General features: G+C 35.5%; 2 protein-coding genes across 3 annotated transcripts; one reads left to right on the forward strand and one right to left on the reverse strand.

Moving 5' to 3' along the window:
* Positions 1–4,164: 4,164 nt before the first annotated feature.
* On the reverse strand, positions 4,165–5,870 carry LOC131437727 (alcohol dehydrogenase class-3). Of its 2 annotated transcripts, XM_058607253.1 has the most exons (3): positions 5,789–5,870; positions 5,670–5,720; positions 4,165–5,313 (listed from the first exon to the last, which is right to left on the reverse strand). In XM_058607253.1, exons 2-3 carry the CDS (start codon positions 5,688–5,690, stop codon positions 4,201–4,203), a joined length of 1,134 nt encoding a protein of 377 aa, XP_058463236.1. In that variant the 5' UTR covers positions 5,691–5,720; positions 5,789–5,870; the 3' UTR covers positions 4,165–4,200. The 2 variants fall into 2 exon arrangements, with proteins under 2 accessions (XP_058463236.1, XP_058463235.1); XM_058607252.1 differs by having other exon boundaries at positions 5,670–5,805.
* Positions 5,871–21,830: 15,960 nt separating this feature from the next.
* On the forward strand, positions 21,831–23,487 carry LOC131438631 (peroxisome assembly protein 12-A). The gene is made up of 4 exons (XM_058608768.1): positions 21,831–22,102; positions 22,163–22,656; positions 22,987–23,208; positions 23,265–23,487. Exons 1-4 carry the CDS (start codon positions 21,983–21,985, stop codon positions 23,380–23,382), a joined length of 954 nt encoding a protein of 317 aa, XP_058464751.1. The 5' UTR covers positions 21,831–21,982; the 3' UTR covers positions 23,383–23,487.
* Positions 23,488–23,781: the final 294 nt, after the last annotated feature.

A 23,781-nucleotide genomic window follows, 5' to 3' on the forward strand; every position in this document is an offset into this window, starting at 1 on the left:
GAAAAAAACAAACACAGTATAGATGACAGACAGGAAGTTTTTGATAGGGTAACGTGGCGCCATCATGACACATGTGAGTACTGTCCCAAATAAAGGAATATTCGAAATGACCGTTAAAATGATTGAAGAATCTAATTTGAGTGTCCTGTCTGTTAGTCTGTGGTATGTCGTTCAATGAGCACTCAACGACCAACAAAATAGAACCACAGACTAACAGACATGACACTATGAGTAAATTCTTCTAAAAATAAATTTTCGTGGGACACTAGTTCCACCTATATTGAACTGCGCGAACTATTTAGTATCTGTACACCCCTTGTGTCATGTAAACGTTTTTTACTATAGTTGGTTTCCCCCCCTTTTGTCAACAAAGATCAGCTGCTCGCAGGAATGCCAGATTCTATCAAGCTTTGTATAATATTTGAAAAAAATCGTTGCAACAAATTATGGGATTACGTTTATATATTTAACTTTTTTAGCGATGTTTGAAAGGAACGATTCAATTTCCTCGACGTTGTTAAAAAAAATGAGTTCTCAGGTAGGTTAAACTAATTATTGGTTTGTGGAATATACATAGCTATAATGTTTATTCCTTTTAGTTAGTTTTTGGCACGGAATGTTAAAAACGTTCATTATCGGACCCGATGAAAAGTGAACTTGTAGTCATCTAGGTTATTTTTGATTGTATTGATGACCCGGTATTCACCTGGCACACTGGTGGCAGGCCAGAAGCAAGTAAATATCATAACAGAACATGGGTTCGATATTGTATCACAGACTAACAGACAGGACACTCAAATTAGATTCTTCAATTATTTTAACGGTCATTTCGAATATTTTTTTATTTGGGACAGTACTCACATGTGTCATGATGGCGCCACGTTACCCTATTAAAAACATCCTGTCTGTCATCTATACTGTGTTTATTTTTTTCATTTACCAACAGAGTTGCCATTCATGCAGAATTACCTGTAATGTATTGATTTGTATACGTCCATGCGAATTTCATGCAGGATACAAATTTAATACATATTGCCAAAACTATATACAGAATTATGCCTACTTCTCATCCTCCGTTTTGTTACAATATTTACTTGCTTCTGGTCTGCCGCCACTTAATTTCGGGTGAAAACTACCAACACAATAAAAAATAGTCTAGATGAACAACGTTGAGTCAAATAAATGGTTACCTTCCAACATCGCGAAAAAGTTAAATATATTATCAACGTAATCCAAAACTTTATTGTGACGATTCATTTTCAAAAATTTTGATGAAATCAGGCATCCCTGCAAGCAGCTGATCGGTGTTGACAAACGAGGGGAAACCAACTAGTAAAAAATCTTTTACGTAACACAAGGGGTGTACCGATAGTAAATAGTTCGCGCAGTACAATATAGGTGGAACTAGTGCATCACGAAAAATTGTTTTTATAAGAATTTACTCATACTGTCATGTCTGTTAGTCTGTGATTGTATTGCGTTGAAGGATGAGAAGTAGACAGAAATCTGTATTTAGTTTTGCAATAAGTATTAAATCTGTATCCTGCATGAAATCCGCATGAACGTATAAAAATCAGTACATTACAGATAGTTCTGTATGAATGGCAACTCTGTTGGTAAATAAAAAAATAAAAACAGCCTAGATGACAGGCTGATTGTTTTTGTTAGGGTAACGTGGCGACATCATGACATATGCGAGCACTGTCCCAACTAAAGGAATATTCGAATGACCGTTAAAATTATTAAAGAATATAATTCGAGTGTCTTGTCTGTTAGTCTGTGATAGAATCGCCTATTGAGAGGGAAGCCTAAGTTCGTTTGAATCGGTTGAGCCTTCACCGAGGAAATAGATCAGAGAAAAAAAATACGTTTTGTGAATTGCATCACTTATACCATTGTATCTCCGAAAGTGAAAAAAACAGCCATTTGATATTCGAATTTGACCAATGAACCAAAACTAACTCTTACCCACATTATCAGATCCGAATCGAAGAGAAATTTTCATTCGGAATTCCATGTGGAAATCATGTGAAATTCCGAATAAATTCCACCTCCAGTACAACAACCGATTCCGAATGAATTTCGCCTACAACCGGTTGATTCGGAAATCTGTCGGAATTGAGTGAGAAGATGCGAACTAAATTGTCAATTCGTTTTCTTCTCATACTTTTTCGTTTCTTTTTTGTTTTCGTGCTGATTTTAAGTTTATTTCTAAACAAAAAAATTATATAACTGATATATTCAAGTTCAAATCTTCAAGTTTTTCGGATATACAGAACTAATAAATAACCAGTTCTTTTGGAATTCTAGCATAAATTATTGAAATTCGTTGGAAATGAACCAAAAAGTCCTACCTTAGTTAGCATCATCCATTCCTCTAGATGGAGTGTAATAAAATGGCGTAAGTCACCTAACTTTTACACTAACACATTCGTAAAATGAACGAAAACTCAATGACATTTATACTGTCACTGTCAATCGAGTTGATCGAGCACCCCTATCAGCAGGCCGTTCAATTTTGTTGATTTTTGAGCGCTTGTTAAACGATATATTGCACGAAATATTCGTTCAATTTGCTGGAACGGTTTGTTGTTGTTTTTTCTCTTGCAAAAATAGTGTGAAAATTAAGTGTTACCGTTCCATAGAAAGAAAATTTGTTGTTATTCTACGTGAAGTAGAAGTATTGTGCAGGTATGTATTGTTAGTTTAAGCAAATAAGTGGAAAAAACTTCAGAAATTCTGAAGTAAAACTAGTCCAACGGGGCTCCAACTCCTCATGTTAAAAATGGCTCAACAATGGACCTCTGTCTGCCGGGTTTGTTGAACCAAAAAAATGGCATTCGGTTCAACGGTCTGTTTCAAAATCGGCAAACGAAGGTCCCGTGTTGGACTCCCGTTGAACGATTGATTGGACTCTCATTGGACCAATGATCCAACGTATTGGACCAATGAAGGACCACCGTTGAACGTTTTTTTCTAAGTGGGACCCAACTCAGCGAAAATTCTAGCACTGAACCGATCGAGCATTGAAAAATCGAGTAGTCGAGTAAGAATTCATTACTCTTTATGTCATTTCGATAATGTAGGTAAGAAAGCTTAAACTTGTTGAAATTGGTTTAGCCATTTCCAAGATAATTGAGCGGAAGTGTGGAGTGACAAGCTTTCTTATTAGAGAACCACCGTGCTCGAAAAAAGAATTATTGGCCCTTATGGCCCGTTAGCGATTATTATCGGTTCTGTTTCTGTCGGATTCTTGACATACAAGATTGGCACAACCGTTTCGAATCGGTTCTACATTTTTAGAGTCTTGGTCTTATTTTTTCAATAAAAAGTACATTTGAAAGGCAATAAGTTATTGCCTTCCACATATACTAATCATGGAAAATGTTATTGCCAATAACATTGCTTTCTCACTACCAAACATACCCATATATCAATCTCATTTACCTCGTCTCAAGATTCGTTTTTTTTACGTACATGCGGGATTGACGAATATCAAATGAAGTCGAATAAAAAAAAAGAAAAAAGAAAGAGGAGGGAAATAAACAAGACACGTACGGCGAAATAATGACGCAATTTCGCATGGACAATTTTGACAGCAGCCGGAATACAGCCAGCCTTCTGACGGGTACCAGAATTCCTCACAAGAGGGTGTGGTCCCATGATCCAACGTATTAGACCAACGAAGGACCACCGTTGAACATTTTTTTTTCCTAAGAGAGCAGTACACTAGCACTATCATGCTGGCAGCTAGCAGAAGTGTAAACGGGGCATTATTACCGGTATCACTATCACTTTCACATTCACTAAGTGAATTTCACTTCACTCGATTTTCCCTATTACCAGTATCACAGATAGTGAAGTGATCACTGTAGTGGGAAAAAAACTTATTTTAACAAAATGTTGATGGCGTGATGTTCATAATGACATCAAGTGCATTCAAGTAATTACTTTTGTCTGAAGCGACTTCCGTAATAAAGATTTACATTCACTTTACTCGATTTTCCCCGTGTAGTGATACCAGTAATAAGGGCCATTGATCATTCATTCTTTCACAAGAACCAGTACTTTTGAACCGTTCGCGTACGAATTACTCATTTCTGCTCTGGATCTTTGAACCGGAGAAATTGGCGCAATTGCCTAAAAAATTAACAATAGAACGAATACGGATCGAAAGTTATGAATTTATTTTCTGTTATTTTAAAACTTAACGATAGATCTGAGACTTTTTCCTTCATGCATTAATGTAAATGCATCGTTGATTTTATCAATCGACATTGAATGAGTGATAAACTCATCCACCATCAGCTGTTTGTTTAGATATTGTGTGACCAGTTTAGGTACGCTTTCAACGCTTTTCCAGCCTCCAAATGCTGTGCCTTTCCAAGTTCTACCGGTCACTAGTTGAAATGGGCGTGTTGAAATTTCTCGTCCTGACTCTGCGACCCCAATTATAGTCGATACTCCCCATCCACGACAACATGATTCCAGAGCAGCACGCATTGTCATAACATTTCCTACGCACTCGAATGTATAGTCTAATCCACCATCTGTTTTTTCAATCAAAACCTGCTGAATGGGCTTTTCATAATCCTTTGGGTTGACAAATTCGTTGCATCCAAACTTTTCCGCTAGTTTAAACTTATCTGGATTAATATCAACCCCAATGATCCTAGTTGCTCCTGCAGCTTTGCAACCCATCGCGACAGCTAAACCAACGGCTCCCAAGCCCCAAATAGCACAACTACTACCTTTTTCAACCTTAGCAGTGTTCAATGCAGCGCCATAACCAGTTGGAATGCCACATCCTAATAGACATACTTTTTCAAGCGGAGCAGTATCATCGATTTTACACAAAGAAATTTCGGCGACAACGGTGTATTCGGAGAACGTAGAGGTTCCCATGAAATGAAAGACTTGCTTACCATTGCAAGTGAAACGTGAAGTTCCATCTGGAAGCAATCCTTTCCCTTGACTAGCTCTTATTTTCGGACATAAATTCGTTTTCGGGCTTTTACAGAATTTACATTCAAAGCACTGTGGAATGTATAATGGAATAACATGATCTCCTGGTTTAAACTTTGTTACTCCTTCGCCAACACTTTCCACTATGCCAGCACCCTCATGTCCCAGAATAACCGGGAAAACGCCTTCTGAATCATGTCCATCCAAGGTATATGCGTCTGTGTGGCATACTCCTGAAGCGGAGATTTTTATCCGTACCTCACCAGCTTTCGGAGGTGAAACCTCAATCGTCTCAACAGATAAAGGTTTCTTTGGTTCCCAGGCGACGGCTGCCTTACAAGAAATCACCTGAAATTAAAAATTTTATTTTGAATATGCTTTGACGTCTTTAGGGGGAAAGTTGAGTGCACAAAAAATATTCACGTTATTTACGCAGAAAGTAAATAGTTGTATTGATACTAATATGCTACTACTGAAATCATACGATCAGTTACTTTTTGTTTGATGAATAATTAACAGGATGGAGAAATTAATGTTACTTTAAATTATAGAGTTCGACTGATAGAACTTATTAACAGAAGTATGTATATATTCTCAGAAGACTATCCATGTTATAGCTACTGGATAGTATTAAAATTAAGGTATACAATTGTTACGAATAGCGCAATTACCTACATAACATAAAATGATTTTATTTGATTTACCTTTCCTGTAGTACCAGTCATTTTGACTACAATCTGCGGTTTTGAACGGTACTAAAACGGAATCGTTAGATAATGAAGAGCTGATACGATTTTAGCAAGCTCACTATTGAAGTACTTACGTATTTCAAGAGCAAATTGCACTAAACAAAACAAAGTACCGTGTGCAAAACCGGCAGAACCTGAAAATGCCGGTATACATACATGTTCTTTATCAAATATTCAAATTTAGAGTAATATTTTCTAGAAAAGAACCAGACGGCTGACATGATACTCTTTCTTCAATCTAAACAGAATTGTACCCAATTGAAAATTTAGAATTTTTCCTGGTTCAGATTTATTTATCATAAATCGAATACTTAGGGCATATTCAGGAATGTTCTAGCTCTAGATGCATAATTTATGTCAGTTTTAAAATTTAAATCTAGAAATTATAACAAAATAAGCTGGCAACCCCAGCAGCGTTTTATCTGTGTTTCAAATATAGAAAAAATAGAACGGCAATGTATACCAGTTTTAAATTTGACAGTAAAATTGGTCGAATAAATAAAAATAAAACGGATTGCTGGGGATACGCTTCCCAGTGAAATTTGTAGACCCGCATAAGTCCGATCATCGGTCCGATTATCGGACCGATTGAGCACGATATAGGGCCGATCGTAGCGCTTCGATCGGCCCGTCATCGGACAATTCTGCACCATTTGCATCAACCGCGCTGACCTAAAAAAGCTTTATGTTTACATTATGTATCGCTAGAGAAACAGAGCGAAGGAATATCAAACAAGACATTTTCGAGCCGACGTCTTCCCGATAGGGTGAGAAAGATTGTTAAACATTTGTATCGATCATAGAGGTTTTAACCTTTAGGTCATTCGCCTCTTAGGGCCAGAAAAACTCTGACCCTACGTTCGAGGTTGGAAATCCAACCCCGATATATCTCATCACCTGAGTAATCAGACATCCGCTCTCTGCTTTGGTATATCTTCACTCTGTTGTTCTACCGATACACTATGCAAGCTCGAAACGCAATCAAAAGCTTTCTTGCACGATGCGTCCGATGTTCGGATTTACTGGGTTGTTTCAGTTTCATTAGCGGCCCTTACACGAGCATTAAAAATGTAATTTTAAATGATGACTAAGTAATGATGTATTTCAAATTTGTTAGAAATTTCGTCATTAGTGCACCATTACACGTTCATTAAAATGATATTATTTTTTAGTAATGACATTTTTAATGACTCGTGTAAGGGCCGCTATTAAAAATGTCATTAATAAAAAATAATATCATTTTAATGAACGTGTAATGGTGCACTAATGACGAAATTTCAAACAAATTTGAATTACATCATTAGTTAGTCATCATTTAAAATGACATTTTTAATGCTCGTGTAAGGGCCGCTATTTACATTATAGACCACCCATATGAATCTTGCAGCTGCTGAATTTGCTCTAACATATAACATGTAGAAATTGGGTAAAAACTAGATCATTAATGTTTCAATGATTTTTCGCGGTACGTTTGATTAACACTTATGCAGAAATCGTAAAACGAAATCATCTTTACTTTTCGTCTTAGTCTAGTCAGTGCATAACAGTTTATGTTGAACTGTTATGCCACCTGCCGTTCAACATAAACATTAAGTTTCGTCTTAGACTCGTCATTGCATAACCAAAGATAAACTCAAGATAGAGTGATCTGCGATTTCGTATACGTCGGGTATCGGGTATTTTACCCGAAACCCGACCCGTACCCGTACCTGACGGGTTTTTGGTCGGGTACGGGTAAAATTTTTTATTTTCAATCGGGTACGGGTAAAAAATTTTACTGCTCACTCGGGTACGGGTAATAAAATTTACTGCTCACTCGGGTACGGGTAAATTTTTTTTTCTGATCGATTACCCGACCATTTGTACTTCACATAAATATGTTTATACGTTGACGAGAATTTTTTATTGCAAAACAGTTCTTCCAAAAAATAAACAATTTGATTCAAGGTGTTTTGACATTTCCAGAAAAAAAAACATTTCTTTTCTTCATTTAAAAAAAGCGATCAATCATAGTTACGTGAAAAGTTATGTGATACACATTCAGATACAAGAAAACTGTTATTTTAAATATTGGTTGGAGATTTTCAAAATTTTCATATAAATCATTAGGGCTTTTACCATAAAAACATGAACATTTATTTCAGAAAATCTGCATAGAAGTTCTTCTTATTCTTCACTTCTGGGTGGTGTAACCTCACTTGAAATGACACCGATTGATGGCACAGCAAGTTGGGCTATATTGCCAGTTAATTTTCGTTTCTTTTCACTGGACAACAAGTGAAAATCTCGATACGTGACAACGTGGAGTCGCAAAAGTACGGGTGAAAATCTTTTCTCGCGAAATACTCAAATTTTCACCGCGTTCACTCGTTGAGGGTTCCACCAGAGGTGGCAAAAAAGTTCAATGGCTGTAAAAACCGCCAGCTACCGTTAACATAGTGGGTGTGGGTTTGTGAGACTTACACAGTTGACAGATTAATTTAAATCAAAATCATAATTTATTTTGCTTTGTAGTAAAAATTTTTAACCAAAACAAATTTCCTGCGAATGTTTAAACTACTTACACTTGAAGGACTCACTGTTCACCATTTTCAAAATCGAATACACGTACATTGTTTGATGTTTGGTAAATACACGTAAACGAACTGATGATACTCTATTAATTTTAGGGAATGCTCGCATAACATTAATTTTCGTCACGTATAATATTCAATTAGACATTTGGAACCATTTTACGTGATTTTTCAAGTGATTTGAATGTGAATTTTGATTTGTGTGTCAAGATAATGAGCACGCTTACTTGTGGCTCTTAAGAATCGAATCAAAGGTCACACTGTTTCGTAAAAACCATACCTACCCAAAATTGAATACAACGGGTATTACGACATATTGGCTAAATATGCTTCTTGAAAAATTTGAGTAGATATTACTCTCTTTTGTTGACATTTGTAAATGAGTATAAAGTACCAAAGACATTGGAAATCTACAGGGTCCGCCATCTAACATTTATTTTTGAACTAGCGTTTATTTCGACATTAGTAACCTAAATGTCACTTCTGATTTGACAGTAACTTAGTTGTATCCTTCCGCTGAACGAAAATGGTTGTGTATACGCTTGAGAAACGCGTGAAAGTAGTGCAGTTTTACTTTGAAAATCATGGTGTGCAGAAAAATCATCTTCTCGGATGAGGCGCATTTTCATCTCGGCGGGTCTGTTAATAAGCAAAATTGTCGCATCTGGGGGACGGAAAACCCGCATGTTATCGTGGAGAAGCCGATGCATCCTCGGAGAGTGACGGTTTGGTGCATCATTGGCCCATTTATCTTCGTAAATGAGGCAGAAGCCATCGCCACAGTCAATAGCGAGAGCTACCGCACCATGATTAGCGATTGGTTCTTCCTGTTACTTGAAGAGGAAGACTTGGACACCATTCGGTTCCAACAAGACGGCGCTTCGAGCCACACAGCTAACGCTACGATCGATCTTTTACGTACAGTCCTCGAAGATCGAATTATTAGTCGAAATTCGAATGTCGTTTGGCCGCCTCGGAGCTGTGATTTGCCGCCGTTAGACTATTATCTTTGGGGAGTTGTCAAAGATAAGTGTTATGTGGACAAGCCAGAGACAATTCAAGCCTTGAAGGACAACATTCGTGCAGCCATAGCTGAAATAAAGCTGCATACAATCGAAAATGTACTAAAAAACTGGACCGACCGTATTGCGTACTGCAAGGCCAGCCGAGGCAGCCATTTGAATGAAATTGTATTCCACAATTAACCGGAAGGATTGTACTTTAATATGAAAAAATAAATTTTGAAATCGGATGAACCGTTTGTGTTTTATTGCATGTTTAAAAAAAAGTTACATGGCGGACCCTGTATTCATGCTTCACAGTGTATTTATATTTTTAAATGTAAACAAGCATTTTAATGTATTTTACTTACCAACTAGAGCCTGATACGGCTCGATATCTAAAACACTTTAATTTTTCCATAGTGAATTTTGGTAAAATTTTCACTACTCGTTCGGGTCGGGTACGGGTACAGGTAATTTTTAATCGGGTACGGGTAAAATTTTTAATTTTTTTTCGGGTACGGGTAATTTTTTTTAATCATTTATCGGGTACGGGTCGGGTCGGGTAATTTTTTTAATTTTTGATCGGGTACGGGACGGGTACGGTTAATTTTTTTGCTGATCACTCGGGTACGGGTCGGGTTCGGGTATAGGAATTTCTATACCCGACCATCTCTAATACGTATATACAAATATTTTCGTTCAGCGGAAGGATAAAACTAAGTTTCTGTCAAATCAGAAGTGACATAGAGGTCACCAATGTCGAAATAACCGCTGGTTAAATAAAAACGTGCTTAATCCACCTAGCAGTGAGATGATACCTTTTTTTATCAATCCGCATGTGTTTTTTGTTTGAAAATTCTTCGGTGTTTCAGTTCTCATGACATTATTTTAATGACCATCGTTTCAAGCGACAATTTAAAGTTCTATTCATCTATTACTCTGTAATGTCGAAACTGCAAATCGGATCGAATTTGAATCTGAACGTGTAATAATCGATTGAACATTCCATGAGATGTCGAAATAAGTTCCACTTTAGAGTTTACGGTTATTTACGATACTACCAGAACCGGTATTCAGGAACCAGCATAACCGAAAACGATTCGTATGGCCATAAATTAATAAGACGCATAAATAGCAATAGTTTTGAGGCCAACTTTGAAGCGTTTTTGGCCTCGTTTACTATATCGGTATGAATTTTAAAAACTCATCACCCTGTAATTCCAAAATCGAATAAAATTCATTAATTTTGTATGGGACCATAAATCCTTTATTTTGAATTTTTGTTTTTGAAATTCGATTTAGCCTTTTTTGAGAAAACGATTGAGCTTTGAGAAACGGGTCGATACTGGAACCGGAATTCGAAAATCGGTGTAGCCGAAGTCAGTTGAATCCACCTCAGGAGCTGTATAATTTACAGTTTGGGTACCTTCCAAATCGAAAACTGAATACACCTTAAACTGAAATAAATTTATTTGGTTATCGACTATCCAAATCTGCAAACCCGATAAACCTGATTACTTTATGTGAAATAAACATTTTTATACTAATATCCCTGTATCTCCTGAACCGGAAGTCGGATATGACTAAAACGCAAGATGTTTTATAGGATTTTAAAACCTTTCATTGAATCTTAGATCGGTACAGCTATCTGCGAGAAAAATGAGTTGCAATTTCGTTTCGCATATCATCCTGTAGTTCCGGAACCAGAAGTCGGGTCCAAATGTAATTTAGGAACCTTGTTTGAGAGTATACGACTTTTCATATGAATCTGAGTTTGTAAAAACTGGTTGAACCATCTCCGAGAAAATTAAGTGAAATTATTTGTCACACACGCATTTGCTGATCTCGACGAACTGATTCGAATGGCACATAGGTGTTATGTTCTTGCAGCATTTATTGCTAAGTAGTTTAAATCAATATAATTATAGAATTACTTTCAACTCGAAAATGCGGCCATCATCTGGTTTACATATGTCATATTCGAACGATTATGTTGCCAAAAATGTACCATGCTAAAATCGGTCCGAGGCAAAAAGTCATAAAAAGATGTTGTAGATTGGTACCTAGAAACAATTGCGTGTTACTGTAAAAAAAATATTGTGTTTCACGTTGCTCCCAAGCATTGCGTTGTCATACAGCGCTCAAAATTTATACTGATGGAATAGGGGGAAAAGTCGCTTACACAAAAATATCGATATTTCCGTTTGAAATGGACGGATTTTAACAATCTATGGCTTGTTGGATAGTTATTACCGTGCGGAATCTAAGTCTGAAAACATTTTTTTTTCAATGGCAATTGTGACAGATATTGTCAAAAAACATTTTTTGACATAAAATTTTGTATAACTCATAAAGTAAACATCCGATCTCAAAACCATTCAATAGCGTTCAGAGTGACGGGAAGACCTTTAATTTGGGACTAGTTTGATCAAAATCGGTCCAGCCATCGCTGAGATCTCGACCTCTTAGTTGACCCGGACATTTTCTCAGTTCGTCGAGCTGAATCGATTGGTATATGACACTCGGCCTCGGCCTTTTTTCTAAAGTTTGAGCGAATTCTATACCTATTTTTTATATATATAAAAATAGATAAAAATGTTAGATGGCGGATCCTGTGCATTTCCATACTAAATTTGATTCAAAAAGAGTTTTATTTAATTCAAATTTTAATTCAAAAATAATTTTATTTGATTCAAACAATTGTTTGAAGTTGACTTAAAGACTCAATATATTAGAATCTAATGTGTTCTATTTCTCTGCGTGCATGTTTGGAAAAATATTAAGTTATATTGAGCAATTTTGCAATCCAAGTGATACTTACAATAAGAAAGTAATCACTACTTAGAACCATTGCTTAGATTTTATTTAGTTTGTTATTGCCTCATCCCATGAAGCATTAAAGCATAGACTCATATTAACAAAATATCCAGCTCTCACATTTCGCGAACAAATCATTGGCAACATCCTTTTTAGCGAGCATCGCGCCCTCAGGTGAGTCCGCATCGAATCTCGCACATGGAAGTACACAAAATAGCAGCACAGCGCACCCATACAATTGATATGATATGTTGAATGTGATTCCGTGCGATGGCGTTGCTGAACTAAAGATTCATTTCACTTCAAGCTGACAGGGTCTGATTAAAGTCAGTTGTGGCAAGAAATCATTATGTACTGAATGTAATAGTATGTTCACATTAGCGCTGATATCAAGTGATATACGGATATACTTGATATCCGATGATATCATGTGCGATATCACTTGATATCCCATATAATTTTATCTCAACGCGTATCACCATTTTGGCATGATATCCGGGATATCATGTACGATATCATGTCGAGTTGTCAAAAATCGCTACTAGCAACACGGATAATGGCATTGAACGTACTCATTTATAAACGTCATTTTGAGAGTGACAATAAACAATCATTATAACTTTAAATTTTTCAACGAATACTGGGGTTCGGAAACCAATAATTGCAAGACTTCAATTATTGATTGAATTGTAGGAGAGAAAAGCAATATTATTTATCTTACTTCTAATGGGTACATTCTATATGACAACTTGATTGTCAAACGATATCATTTAGATCATATGTGAACACTTCGACATGATATGCATATCATCTCGGTATATCAAGTGATATCAGAGCTAATGTGAACATGGAACCCTCACTATCTCAACGGAGCTTTTCGTATTGAGCACACTGAAAATCACTTTTACCTATTTTGTCTTTCTCATATAGAAAGGTTTATGCAATCACTGTGAAAACCTACTTTTGAACCGAGACCTGGAGGGTCAAGTGTCATATAACATTCGGCACAGCTCGTCGAGTACGCAAAATGACTGTGTGTGTATGTAACGTTGTTTTGCACTAACTTTTATCGGAGATGGCTTAACCGATTTTCACAAACTTAAATTCAAAGTCTTGTACTCCTATACAAAATTCCTGAATATTATTTGGATCCGACTTCCGGTTCTGGAATTATGAGGTAAAATGTGCAAAAAATTGTGAAAATAAGTGCACCAACTTTTTTTGGAGATGGCAGAACCGATTTTCACAAACTTAGATTTAAATGAAAGCTCTTTAGGTCCCATACTAAATTCCTGAATTTTATTTCACTCTTATTTACGGTTCCGGAATTATGGGTATATATATATATATATATATATATATATATATATATATATATATATATATATATATATATATATATATATATATATATATATATATATATATATATATATATATATATATATATATATATATATATATATATATATATATATATATATATATATATATATATGTATATATATATATATATATATATATGTATATATATATATATATATATATATATATATATATATATATATATATATATATATATATATATATATATATATATATATATATATATATATATATATATATATATATATATATATATATATATATATACATATATATATATATATATATATATATATATATATATGAGAAAGGCATCATTGCACCACTATGGATGATTAAAACAGGTTTTTTTGAGGAGAAAACACTCATTGTCGAGCTCTTCTATAAGCTACCCAAAATTAGGTCGTTATCCACTCTTTGACTTGATCGTAAAAAATGGGTAGCGTGCTTTGTTATGGCATAACACTTATTATGGCACTCACATTTACCTTAATTTTGAGGTCATCACTCGTTACCCAAAATTAAGGGGGGGTGCACTTTAGTTGATTTCGTGTAGGTTTTGACCCAAAATTAGGTAGCGGCTGGTAAGTGTGTAAGTGCAATGGAGATTTGCTTTCGTTTTGCTCTTCGTCGCCCGCATACGCATGGCGGCCAGATGGCTGACTAAACGCTGCCAGCTGGAAAAATATGGCTGACAGACATTCTGGTGACCGACTGCCTCACCGCTGCCAGATATACAACTCAAACGATACAACCGTATCCACCAGGATTTTTTCACATTGAAATCTGTGACATTTTCAGCAAAGGTGAGAAGATGAAAACGCTCGGCTAACTTAGATACAGGCGACTTTGTTTTGTCAAATTGGATTTGACAACCGTCACTGAATCAATTTTGGTAGCCGTCTGGTGGCCATGGCTACCCAGGTAGCCAAAACGCTATGCAGGCGGCTACCCTGGAATAACAGCTATCTATGTAATAATAATGTATGGGATAAGTAAAAAGCTTGCTAATCGATTTATACTAATTAGATTGAACATACACGCTCTTTGAACATAACTAATGGTTTGAGTTGCGATTACTCAAATTCATAAACTGGAACAATATGTCAAAATTTGAGTATGGATTTGAGTAAAATAAACTCGTTGCCATAAGTTCTCTCGCATACATTAGAGTAAGCGTTGAGTTTTTAAACATTCGAGTGAAAAAAATACTTCTTGCAGTTCAGTGCGTTTTCATTCTCGGAATATTCTTATCGAAATAAAGAATGCAAGAATACGTCGTTTTCCATTGCCGTTTCTAGATCCGGTTTTGAAAACATTAATCAACGTCAATCATAGATGTTTTGTGGTTTCAATTATGCTTAGTGAAAAGCGCAACACTCCAAACCGTTCAAAAGGAAACGTTTTCGAATCACTATTTTGCGCATTCAAAAGAAAGAAAAATAACTTTGTATATGAAAATTTACGAAGAAAAATTTCTTCATTTTGAGAGCAAGAGACTCAAATTTTGAGTTGAACTTACTCAAATTTTGAACAAAATATTTTTTCTTATTTTGAGTAAAAATTACTCAAGTTTTGAAAATTTCGTCCCTTAACGCAAAAATGTGTAGATAGGTGGTAACTCAACCCACTTAGAAAAAAACGTTCAACGGTGGTCCTTCATTGGTCCAATACGTTGGATCATTGGTCCAATGAAAGTCCAATCAATCGTTCAACGGGAGGCCAACACGGGACCTTCGTTTGCCGATTTTGAAACAGACCGTTGAACCGAATGCCATTTTTTTCGTTCAACAAACCCGGCAGACAGAGGTCCATTGTTGAGCCATTTTTAACATGAGAAGTTGGAGCCCCGTTGGACTAGTTTTACTACAGAATTCCTGAAGTTTTTTCCACTTATTTGTTTAAACTAACAATACATACCTACACAATACTTCTACTTCACGTAGAATAACAACAAATTTTCTTTCTATGTAAAGGTAACACTTAATTTTCACACTATTTTTGCAAGAGAAAAAACAACAACAAACCGTTCCAGCAAATTGAACGAATATTTCGTGCAATATGTCGTTCAACAAACCAACAAAATTGAACGGCCTGCTGAGAGGGAAGTTTAAAGTACGTGCTTTTTTATGAATTTGAGTGATGTGTCACTCAATTTTGAGTTATTTTCAATGAGAGTGTATTTTATCATTGATTCAGTGATAATGAATTCACTATTTCTCGGTTGATTTTCCAGAAGGCCGTAACAGCAAGTGACAATTTCTCTTTGTTCACTTTCTCTTTCGATTATTGTGATGAGATCTAAAAAGATTTTTTTGGATTTCACAGTTTTGTTTGGAAGTCGAACGTTTCGAGCATCATTCTATGCAAAGAGTTAAGTCGACGACACGACCAGACACTCCGAAGAAAAATTACCATTAAATTTGTCCTTTGACGATTTACCACCAGTTACCATAAATTTAGCGACCCCTTGATAACGGTGAAAATAAATTTATCGTGCAACACTGTTTAAGTTGCTACGAGCTAGTTACCAAGGGACCCCAGACTAAATAAACAAATAGTCTGCAAGAGATCACGGAATATGGGAAAGGTCTTGTATCAGGTATGTTATAGTGATTTTCACTGTCGGCTAGAAAAGATTGCGATGCGATAAGATAGCGACAAAATGCCGCAAAGATAGCGAAACTGTCAATCGCATCGATTCAACCCCTTCGAGACCACAAGCCAGAAAAAAATATTTTTTAAATTGACCGTTACAATGACTAATTTTTTATTTATTATTAAGAAAACTTCAGTCTTAATGAATTCATATTGATAATGCGTATGTGGCAGATTACGGCTACAACTGGCACGGATTTTTTAAGCGTTTTCTATTTATTCGACATAATGTACGATTCAAAAGATCCGCCTCCTTCCGTCACCGCCACCGGAACGTCAGCTTCCGTCAAAATTAGTTTAATACTTTCTTTACCGGAACGTTCACACGCTCCGTCCGTCAAGACGATCCGTGACGGTGACGTTACGTGTGAATGGCTCCATAAGAATGCATGTAATTAATGTTGACGGTGCCGGTGACGGAGATTGATTGTGACAAAAGAAGACGGATCGTCTGAATCGTACATAATGGTTATTTTGTGCTTAGTATGTTCCCTTTTCATTTATATTTTGTATTAATCGACGCCTTGGTTTTCAAAACCTCGTCCTTTATTCGATTGTGCTATTTGTCTACTCTAAAAAGTTGGTCGTCCTTGACAGATATACATTTGTTGATGCTTTCGACGAACAATGAAATAACAATTGTCACTAAGGAATTTTACCAGTTGAAAATGCGATTGGCCTCAATCAAACAGCCGATTAATTTTTCTTTTGGCTCTAATGCTAGTTAATTTCAATACAACAGACAGCGAAGGGGTTAAAACAACTGTCTAATTTTCTGGCAGCGATGCCAGATGAAATTTTAGGCGTCTGCGTATTAGAAATGGTCCTATATGACCTCAATATTTAGAAGTATGACGAAAAAACCAAACGACAACCCTACAGTAATAGCAAAAGTCATTAAAATGGACGATTGTTTATAAAAATTTCCAAAATCTGAACAAAAGTCGGCTTAATTGCAAAGTCTGCTAACAAACGAAATTGCAAATTTACATACCAATCTGCAAACCTGGCATCAGTGTTTCTGACGCTCATTATTTCGCTATCCTGCGACGATTCCGTCGCATTCTATGTCCAGCTGAAAACCACTATAAGTCTGATTGGACTAAAGTTGAATAAAAAGTACAACTAATTTTTAATCGGTAGAAACAACGTTGCGAATCTGGAAGGTTCTCCATTCGAATCTTGGCGAGAGATGTATATCAACCGACCACGAGTTTATTGCACGAATGCTACATCAGTCGCCCCAGTAACTTGTACTTGGGAGAAAATAGCTTTTAGGATTTCAAATCAATCGATCAGTACAATTTGTGGAATATTTTTACAACAAATGATTTTTCGATTGAAAAAGTACTATTGCTGACCGGTCCTGAGGAACCGAAAAGTTCACTTACTAAGCTGAAAACTGGATCTCCCGCACAAAATGAAATATTTAAAGGTCACAGGTTCATTATTTTGTTTGTCATTCTAAAGGCTGCACAACGACGAAGCGAAACCGATCCAATGTACAAATTAACGACCAGGTCGAAAGAAAGAAATTGCATCAGGAAAATTGCAATGAGAAATTGCATGAGCAAAGCGTAGCTTTAGTATTGTGCAACAATGGCCATTTTCCTAATACTGTTAATTACCCTTTAAACATGTAATAAAATGTATTCTTTCGTTTCAATACTTAACATAAAATTAGTTTTCTATTAGTATCATCTTGCCAAAAATATTCACAGTTTTTGTAAAACCACGAATAAATATGAAAGTTAGAATGTATATTCACTCGTTAGTTACAAGGTAAATTTATATCAAAATTTACACCCATGTTCAGATTAAATGTATCACTACTATTCATTTAATACTATTCAGAATAGTTCCGTTTTCTACATGACCTTTGACCCGACCAAGTGCTGGGATATCTCTACAACAGTACAATAACTGTTGTGGCTGCAGTTGAGGTCTGGAAAACGCAAGCAGCGATAATCGTTTTTATCACGTTCATTGGCCAATCCATAACGTCGCTATTAGCGCATCACTACACGAATAAAGCGCGATACTTGCGACATCTTATATCCCACGTCGCACGTGATAATAATGATTGTCGCTGGAAGTATTTTCCAGTTTTCAACTGTAACGAGAATACGCTACCAATTTCAAGAATGCTTGCTGGCGTCCACAGGTAACTTCGGACGAGCAGAAATATTTCGGATAATTCCATGTAACATTAATCACATCACTCCACATTTATTTACATTCTACATGCCTTCAATAAATAGTAACCATGGTAGCTGTTATAAAAAATCAATAATTTATCAACTTGTGTTGCCAGTTTCAACATTTTTATTAGTGATTTCGTTTTGTCATTACGAGTTACTGAGGGCTACTTAAATTTTCGATACAGTTTTGATAGACGAGTGGCCGGTCGTGTCGTCGGTTAAGTGATAAACGTGTAAACCGCTTGGTAATTAATAGAAGAGAAAGTAAACAAAGAGAAACTGTCACTTGCTGTTACGTCCTTCTGGAAAATCAACCGAGATTTCTGATCAAGGTTTTCCGCACATTGACTATAATTATACTGCTCGATTTGTTGGTTTGCGCTGAGATACAGTGTACACCGCAAATCATGATTTCTAAGAAGCGTCCTCAAAAATAGAGCTGTGCGCCGATCAAAAATGTCATCATCGGCGGCTGAAACGTCTTTTTGACCAGCGGCGGCGGCGAATCGGCGTGACGCTGTTTCCTGAAAACATCGGCGGCGGAGGCGGCGCGATTCGGCGTAATCAATTATAAACATATTAAAAATTTTAATATTGATTCACACAGGACAATTTCTCTATCTTATTGTTTTGTCGACCTACAATCAAAGATCCTAATGTTTATGTGATCCATTAAAGCCAACGCAGTGAATAGAGATGGTAAATGGTTTCGAATGCATCGAATTAGAAGAGAAATTGAGATGAGTATAAGTGCGATTATTTGGAGATGGTTGACTATTGTTTAAATAAATATTTCATTCATATACAAAGGGTTTTTTTTTATTATGAGCAAGAAATATGAAGTTTTATTCGGAACTATTTTTCAAATCGCTTTTTACATAGTTGATAATTATCATGTATAAAAATCGTTTTATCAACTCTAAAAATAAGTATATCTTTTTCGTACGTATGTAATTAACATAAAATCGATTTGGCGCTCAAATTCATTCAGATATCAAAAATAATATCAAATTAACAAATTCAAATTTTAATTACCTCACATTTGTAACGATTTCTTATAAAAACGGGAAAATTCATTTGAAAAGTCATAGTAGAAGTAGAAGAAAATGTTTTTACTTTGAGTTGGTAACGTTGATCTTAATTTATTGTGCGAAAACTAACGTTTATTTAGAATGGAGCATGAAACTTTGTTCAATACCATTTTTCAAATGCCCGGAAATAACAAATAAAGTATCCAAAATAAATCGCTAAACATTCTAGTACCCGAGAAATCAACACTACACTGTTTCTAAAAAAAAATGTTAATCCGAAAAAACCTAACATTATTTTTTTTTTCGGAAGAACCCTCCTTTTCTTGGTTCCATTTTTCATTTTCAGATGTCGCGACCGATAATGTTGCGATAATGTGCCAATAGCTCAAAACCTTTTAAATAAAGACAGAAAATAGACTTTGAATCAAATGACATTGGCTTCGGTGGACAATGGTAGTACTGAGTTTCAGTATAAGTAGGAGGAAAGTGACTGTACTGTAATTTCCAATGAATTTTCATGAAAACTGTAAACAATTTTCCACATTGACAAAATCATTTTTTCGGCTGATGTAATATTATCGGCGGCACGATTAAAATGGGATAACCGGCGCGCTGATAATCTTTTTCTTAAATTGGCGGCGTGTCGAAATTATCGGCGGCGGCGGCGTGGCGCGGCGGCGCACAGCTCTACTCAAAAATACTGCTCCACCGGCTTTTTTTCTCAATATTTTTACACTAAAAATAACGAAATGTTGTTCGAATGATGCTTTGTATTATGCAAAACAATTGAATTTGTTTTTTGAGCGATATCTTTAAAAGAAAATCGCAAAAAATAGTGTTATTTTCTTACTCCCATTTCTCCAATCATTATTAAAGCTGTGAACCATTTCGCAGTTAATTTTAACTTTTGGTTTATATCTGGCACTTGAGTAGTTATTTTGTGTCGAGTAGTTAAATTTAACTAAAACTACGGCCCATTTCAAAATTTGACGGACGGAAAGTTATTTGGGTTTATTTTCCACTGGAAATAATTTCAAGTAAAGAATTAATATTAGACATTTCATTGCAGTTTCATTGCAAGATTTTTTTCATTGTCGGAAAATAACCATCGATCTGTCAAAAATAACCATGCTCTTGAGCAGGGTTATTTTTGACAACATCAAAATAACCGCTCAAGTGTCAGATTTTAACCAAAAGTTTAAATTAACCGCGAAATGGTTCACAGTCTAAAAAAAGAAATTTAAATAAAATAGGCAGTTTTTATTTTCTGGGTACACTCTATCAACCGGGTTTGTTGAGTTAAAAAATATAAAATTGAAATTTAATTATAAACATATAATTTTTGACAACATCAAAAAAACCGCTCAAGTGTCAGATTTTAACCAACAGTTTAAATTAACCGCGAAATGGTTCACAGTCTAAAAACAAGAAATTTAAATAAAATAGGCAGTTTCAAGGGGCAAATCACTCTAAACTCTAGACAATCTCATACTAATAAACTCATGTCATTCCAAAATAATTTTCTCTAATCTCATTTAATCCCAACTAGTCTAGATAAGTTTGGGTAATTTAAAACTAATCCAACCTAGTTTTGCCTAATCTTGTTTGAAGTGTATCTGCCATTCGAGCTCCCACGCAGAGATGCCATTTATACAGATTTATCTGTATTATACAGATTTTTACATGCGCATACAGATTTAATACAGAGTACAGATTTTATACAGATTTCTCAATTTAAATACAGATTTATACAGATACCACAAAAAGTAAGAAAGAAATAATGAAACTTTTCCGTCTGAGCGTGTTTGATTGCCCATATTAAAATGAAAATTTTTTCGTGCAGCGTCATGAAACTTTATTGTCAGACTGAAAAGTTGTATGACCTGACTTGACGTTGCGTATTGGGCGTTTGAATTCCAAGTCATCATTTTCAAACGAAAAAAGTATATGGATTTACAATTCAATTGTGGTTGATACCAAAAACAATTAAATTTCGTCGTTTAATGTTCTTGTCAGTGCGGCAAGGACTTACGATATAAAGGAATGCTCCTTGCATCTGCCATTCTATAACAATAACCTAATGGAATAACATCTTTAAACATCATTTTATTTCCGAAATTTCCTTCCTTTAGTGAATACAGATAAATACAGATTTTTTATACAAAGCAATACAGATTTTCTATGAAAATATCTGGCATCTCTGCTCCCACGTTTACAGCTTCTTATGTCAAAATAATGCATTTCCAGATCTCGGCTAAACTTCTCTAATCCCATTCTAATCCAGCGAGATCCCTGCTAAACTTTTTTACTCCCGGTAAAACTTGTTTGAGTTCATACAAAGTTTAGAGTGATTTGCCCCTTGGGTAGTTTTTATTTTCTGTGTAGACTCTATCAACCGAGTTTGTTGAGTTAAAAAAAATATAAAATTGAGTATATTTTCGGCAGCGTATAACAATAAACAAAAACAATATAATTCAAAAAAAAAACATTTCATACAATGTTTTATTAAACCAACTCATACATTTTAATTGATAACATTGATATCTGTCGCGCTTCCTAATCATCGAACGTATATTTTTCAATACGCATTACACTCAAATGGCTGCTAAAGGTGCACATATAACTCAAAATATAGAAAGTCGACCATCATTGTTTGAAGTCATCGCCGCAGATTCACTGGATTCAACGTTTTATCCTGCTTTTAAAAGGATAGCCAAAGTAAATAGTTTTTATCTTTCAAAAAGTGAAATGAAAAAAATTATTAAATTATTTCTCTAGTTTCTGGCTGTCATTAAGCCCAACTCTTTCGGTTACCTTCTAAAGCATTATGACGAAGCATATCTATTGTTTAATTTTGTTGTACAAAATTACTATGTTCGTAATAAAGGAGGATCTCTGTCGGAAGTATTTTATGGACTAAGACGTGTTTCGCTCCAATCAAAATGTTTTGACAGTAACGATAGAAGATGGTCTCTTGTGTGTCTAGTCGTAATACCATATCTATATCACAAGATTGAACAAAGAGTACAACGATGGAAAGATGATTTCGAGAACGGTAAGCCCATAACACAAGAAAATCGTTTGCTGGTGCAGATCATTCCTTATTTGAAAGCTTGCTATGAAAGCGTAAAGCTATTCCAGTACATCATATATCTAGCTGGTAAGAGCACTGCACATTCGCCAGTTCTACGATGGTTGAATCTATCACTAATATACCTACCAGAAGAAGAGGAATCCTGGAAGTTTAAAGAGCTGTTGTCGGGCAGAATCAAGTAAGAAATGCTACATTTACCACTGATAATTTGAAACGAAATCTGATTAAGTTGTCTTACTAACATATGAAAATGACATACGATAGGCCTTAACGAATTTCACCAAAAATACTGATTTTATTTTCATGTACACAAAAATCATGCTCAGAACTTGTAGATGAAAATTCCAATCTTCAAAATTATGTACAATTTTCTTGATTTTAATTCTAAAACCCCGAGTAAAGAACATTATTTTTGTTACATTTGTCTTTTCACATGTTGGCACCTATTTGTTTAATTTCAATAAATACTAAGAAATTATAGTTGATAATGTATAAATTTAAATTCCAGATTAGCAACCTTGTTGAGTTCACTTCTTCTGAGATCTTTAGAACTGTCAGCATTCTTCTTGCAATTTATAGAGTGGTGGCAGAATGAGGCTAACGTAGGAGACCTGTCCAAACTACCTGTACCTGATGCACCTCAAAACAACATCTACAGCGACAGATACCGAAACATTTGTCCGCTCTGTCTTCAAAAGTGGATCATACCAACTACTGTTTCAGTATCTGGGTAATTTCCTAAACAAATCACCTAAGTACCTTCGGTCATTTATACTTTTATTATAGCTATGTGTACTGCTACCAATGTATTGTAACCCATCTGCAGAAGGAAAATGTCTGCCCGATCACAAAATATCCTGCTACTATTAACGATTTAATAAGAATTTTCGACGATGATGATTGATTGTATTTACAGCGTAACACGGCATTCGCGGATGAGGTTTAATATATCGAAACGGATCAGTGAAATCTTAATGTTATGTATACTAAAAGTATAAACATTGTTAAATTCCAGTGTTTTTATTCGCCTTTGACCTTCCCCTACTATTGTTTGATTTCGGGGCATGTGGTGTCAAATTTGGAAAATTTCGCGTATTACTGCTAAGACCGCACGGAAAGAAATCCATTACTGCTGTTATTGTAATTTATCAGCACACATCCTGACAGAACAGTATCCGCCCATATCCTTCAGTGGGGTTCACTTCAAGCTGATTGTGAGCATACTAAAGCCTGACCGTTAATATGCACTAGACCATATAGCACACCGGCTTCCTCCACCAGCAGAAGCTGCTCTGAGTTAGTC

Source organism: Malaya genurostris, chromosome 3, assembly GCF_030247185.1.
Source record: "Malaya genurostris strain Urasoe2022 chromosome 3, Malgen_1.1, whole genome shotgun sequence".
In the NCBI taxonomy this organism is placed as follows: Eukaryota; Metazoa; Arthropoda; class Insecta; order Diptera; family Culicidae; genus Malaya; species Malaya genurostris.

Coding starts and splice junctions, on each gene's coding strand:
- LOC131437727 (XM_058607253.1), bottom strand. CDS start 5,690: ATGACTGGTACTACAGGAAAG. Junction 5,314..5,669: donor TGACTGGTACTACAGGAAAG/GTAAATCAAATA, acceptor TTTTAATTTCAG/GTGATTTCTTGTAAGGCAGC.
- LOC131438631 (XM_058608768.1), top strand. CDS start 21,983: ATGGCTGCTAAAGGTGCACATATAACTCAAAATATAGAAAGTCGACCA. Junction 22,103..22,162: donor CTTTTAAAAGGATAGCCAAA/GTAAATAGTTTT, acceptor TTATTTCTCTAG/TTTCTGGCTGTCATTAAGCC. Junction 22,657..22,986: donor CTGTTGTCGGGCAGAATCAA/GTAAGAAATGCT, acceptor TTTAAATTCCAG/ATTAGCAACCTTGTTGAGTT.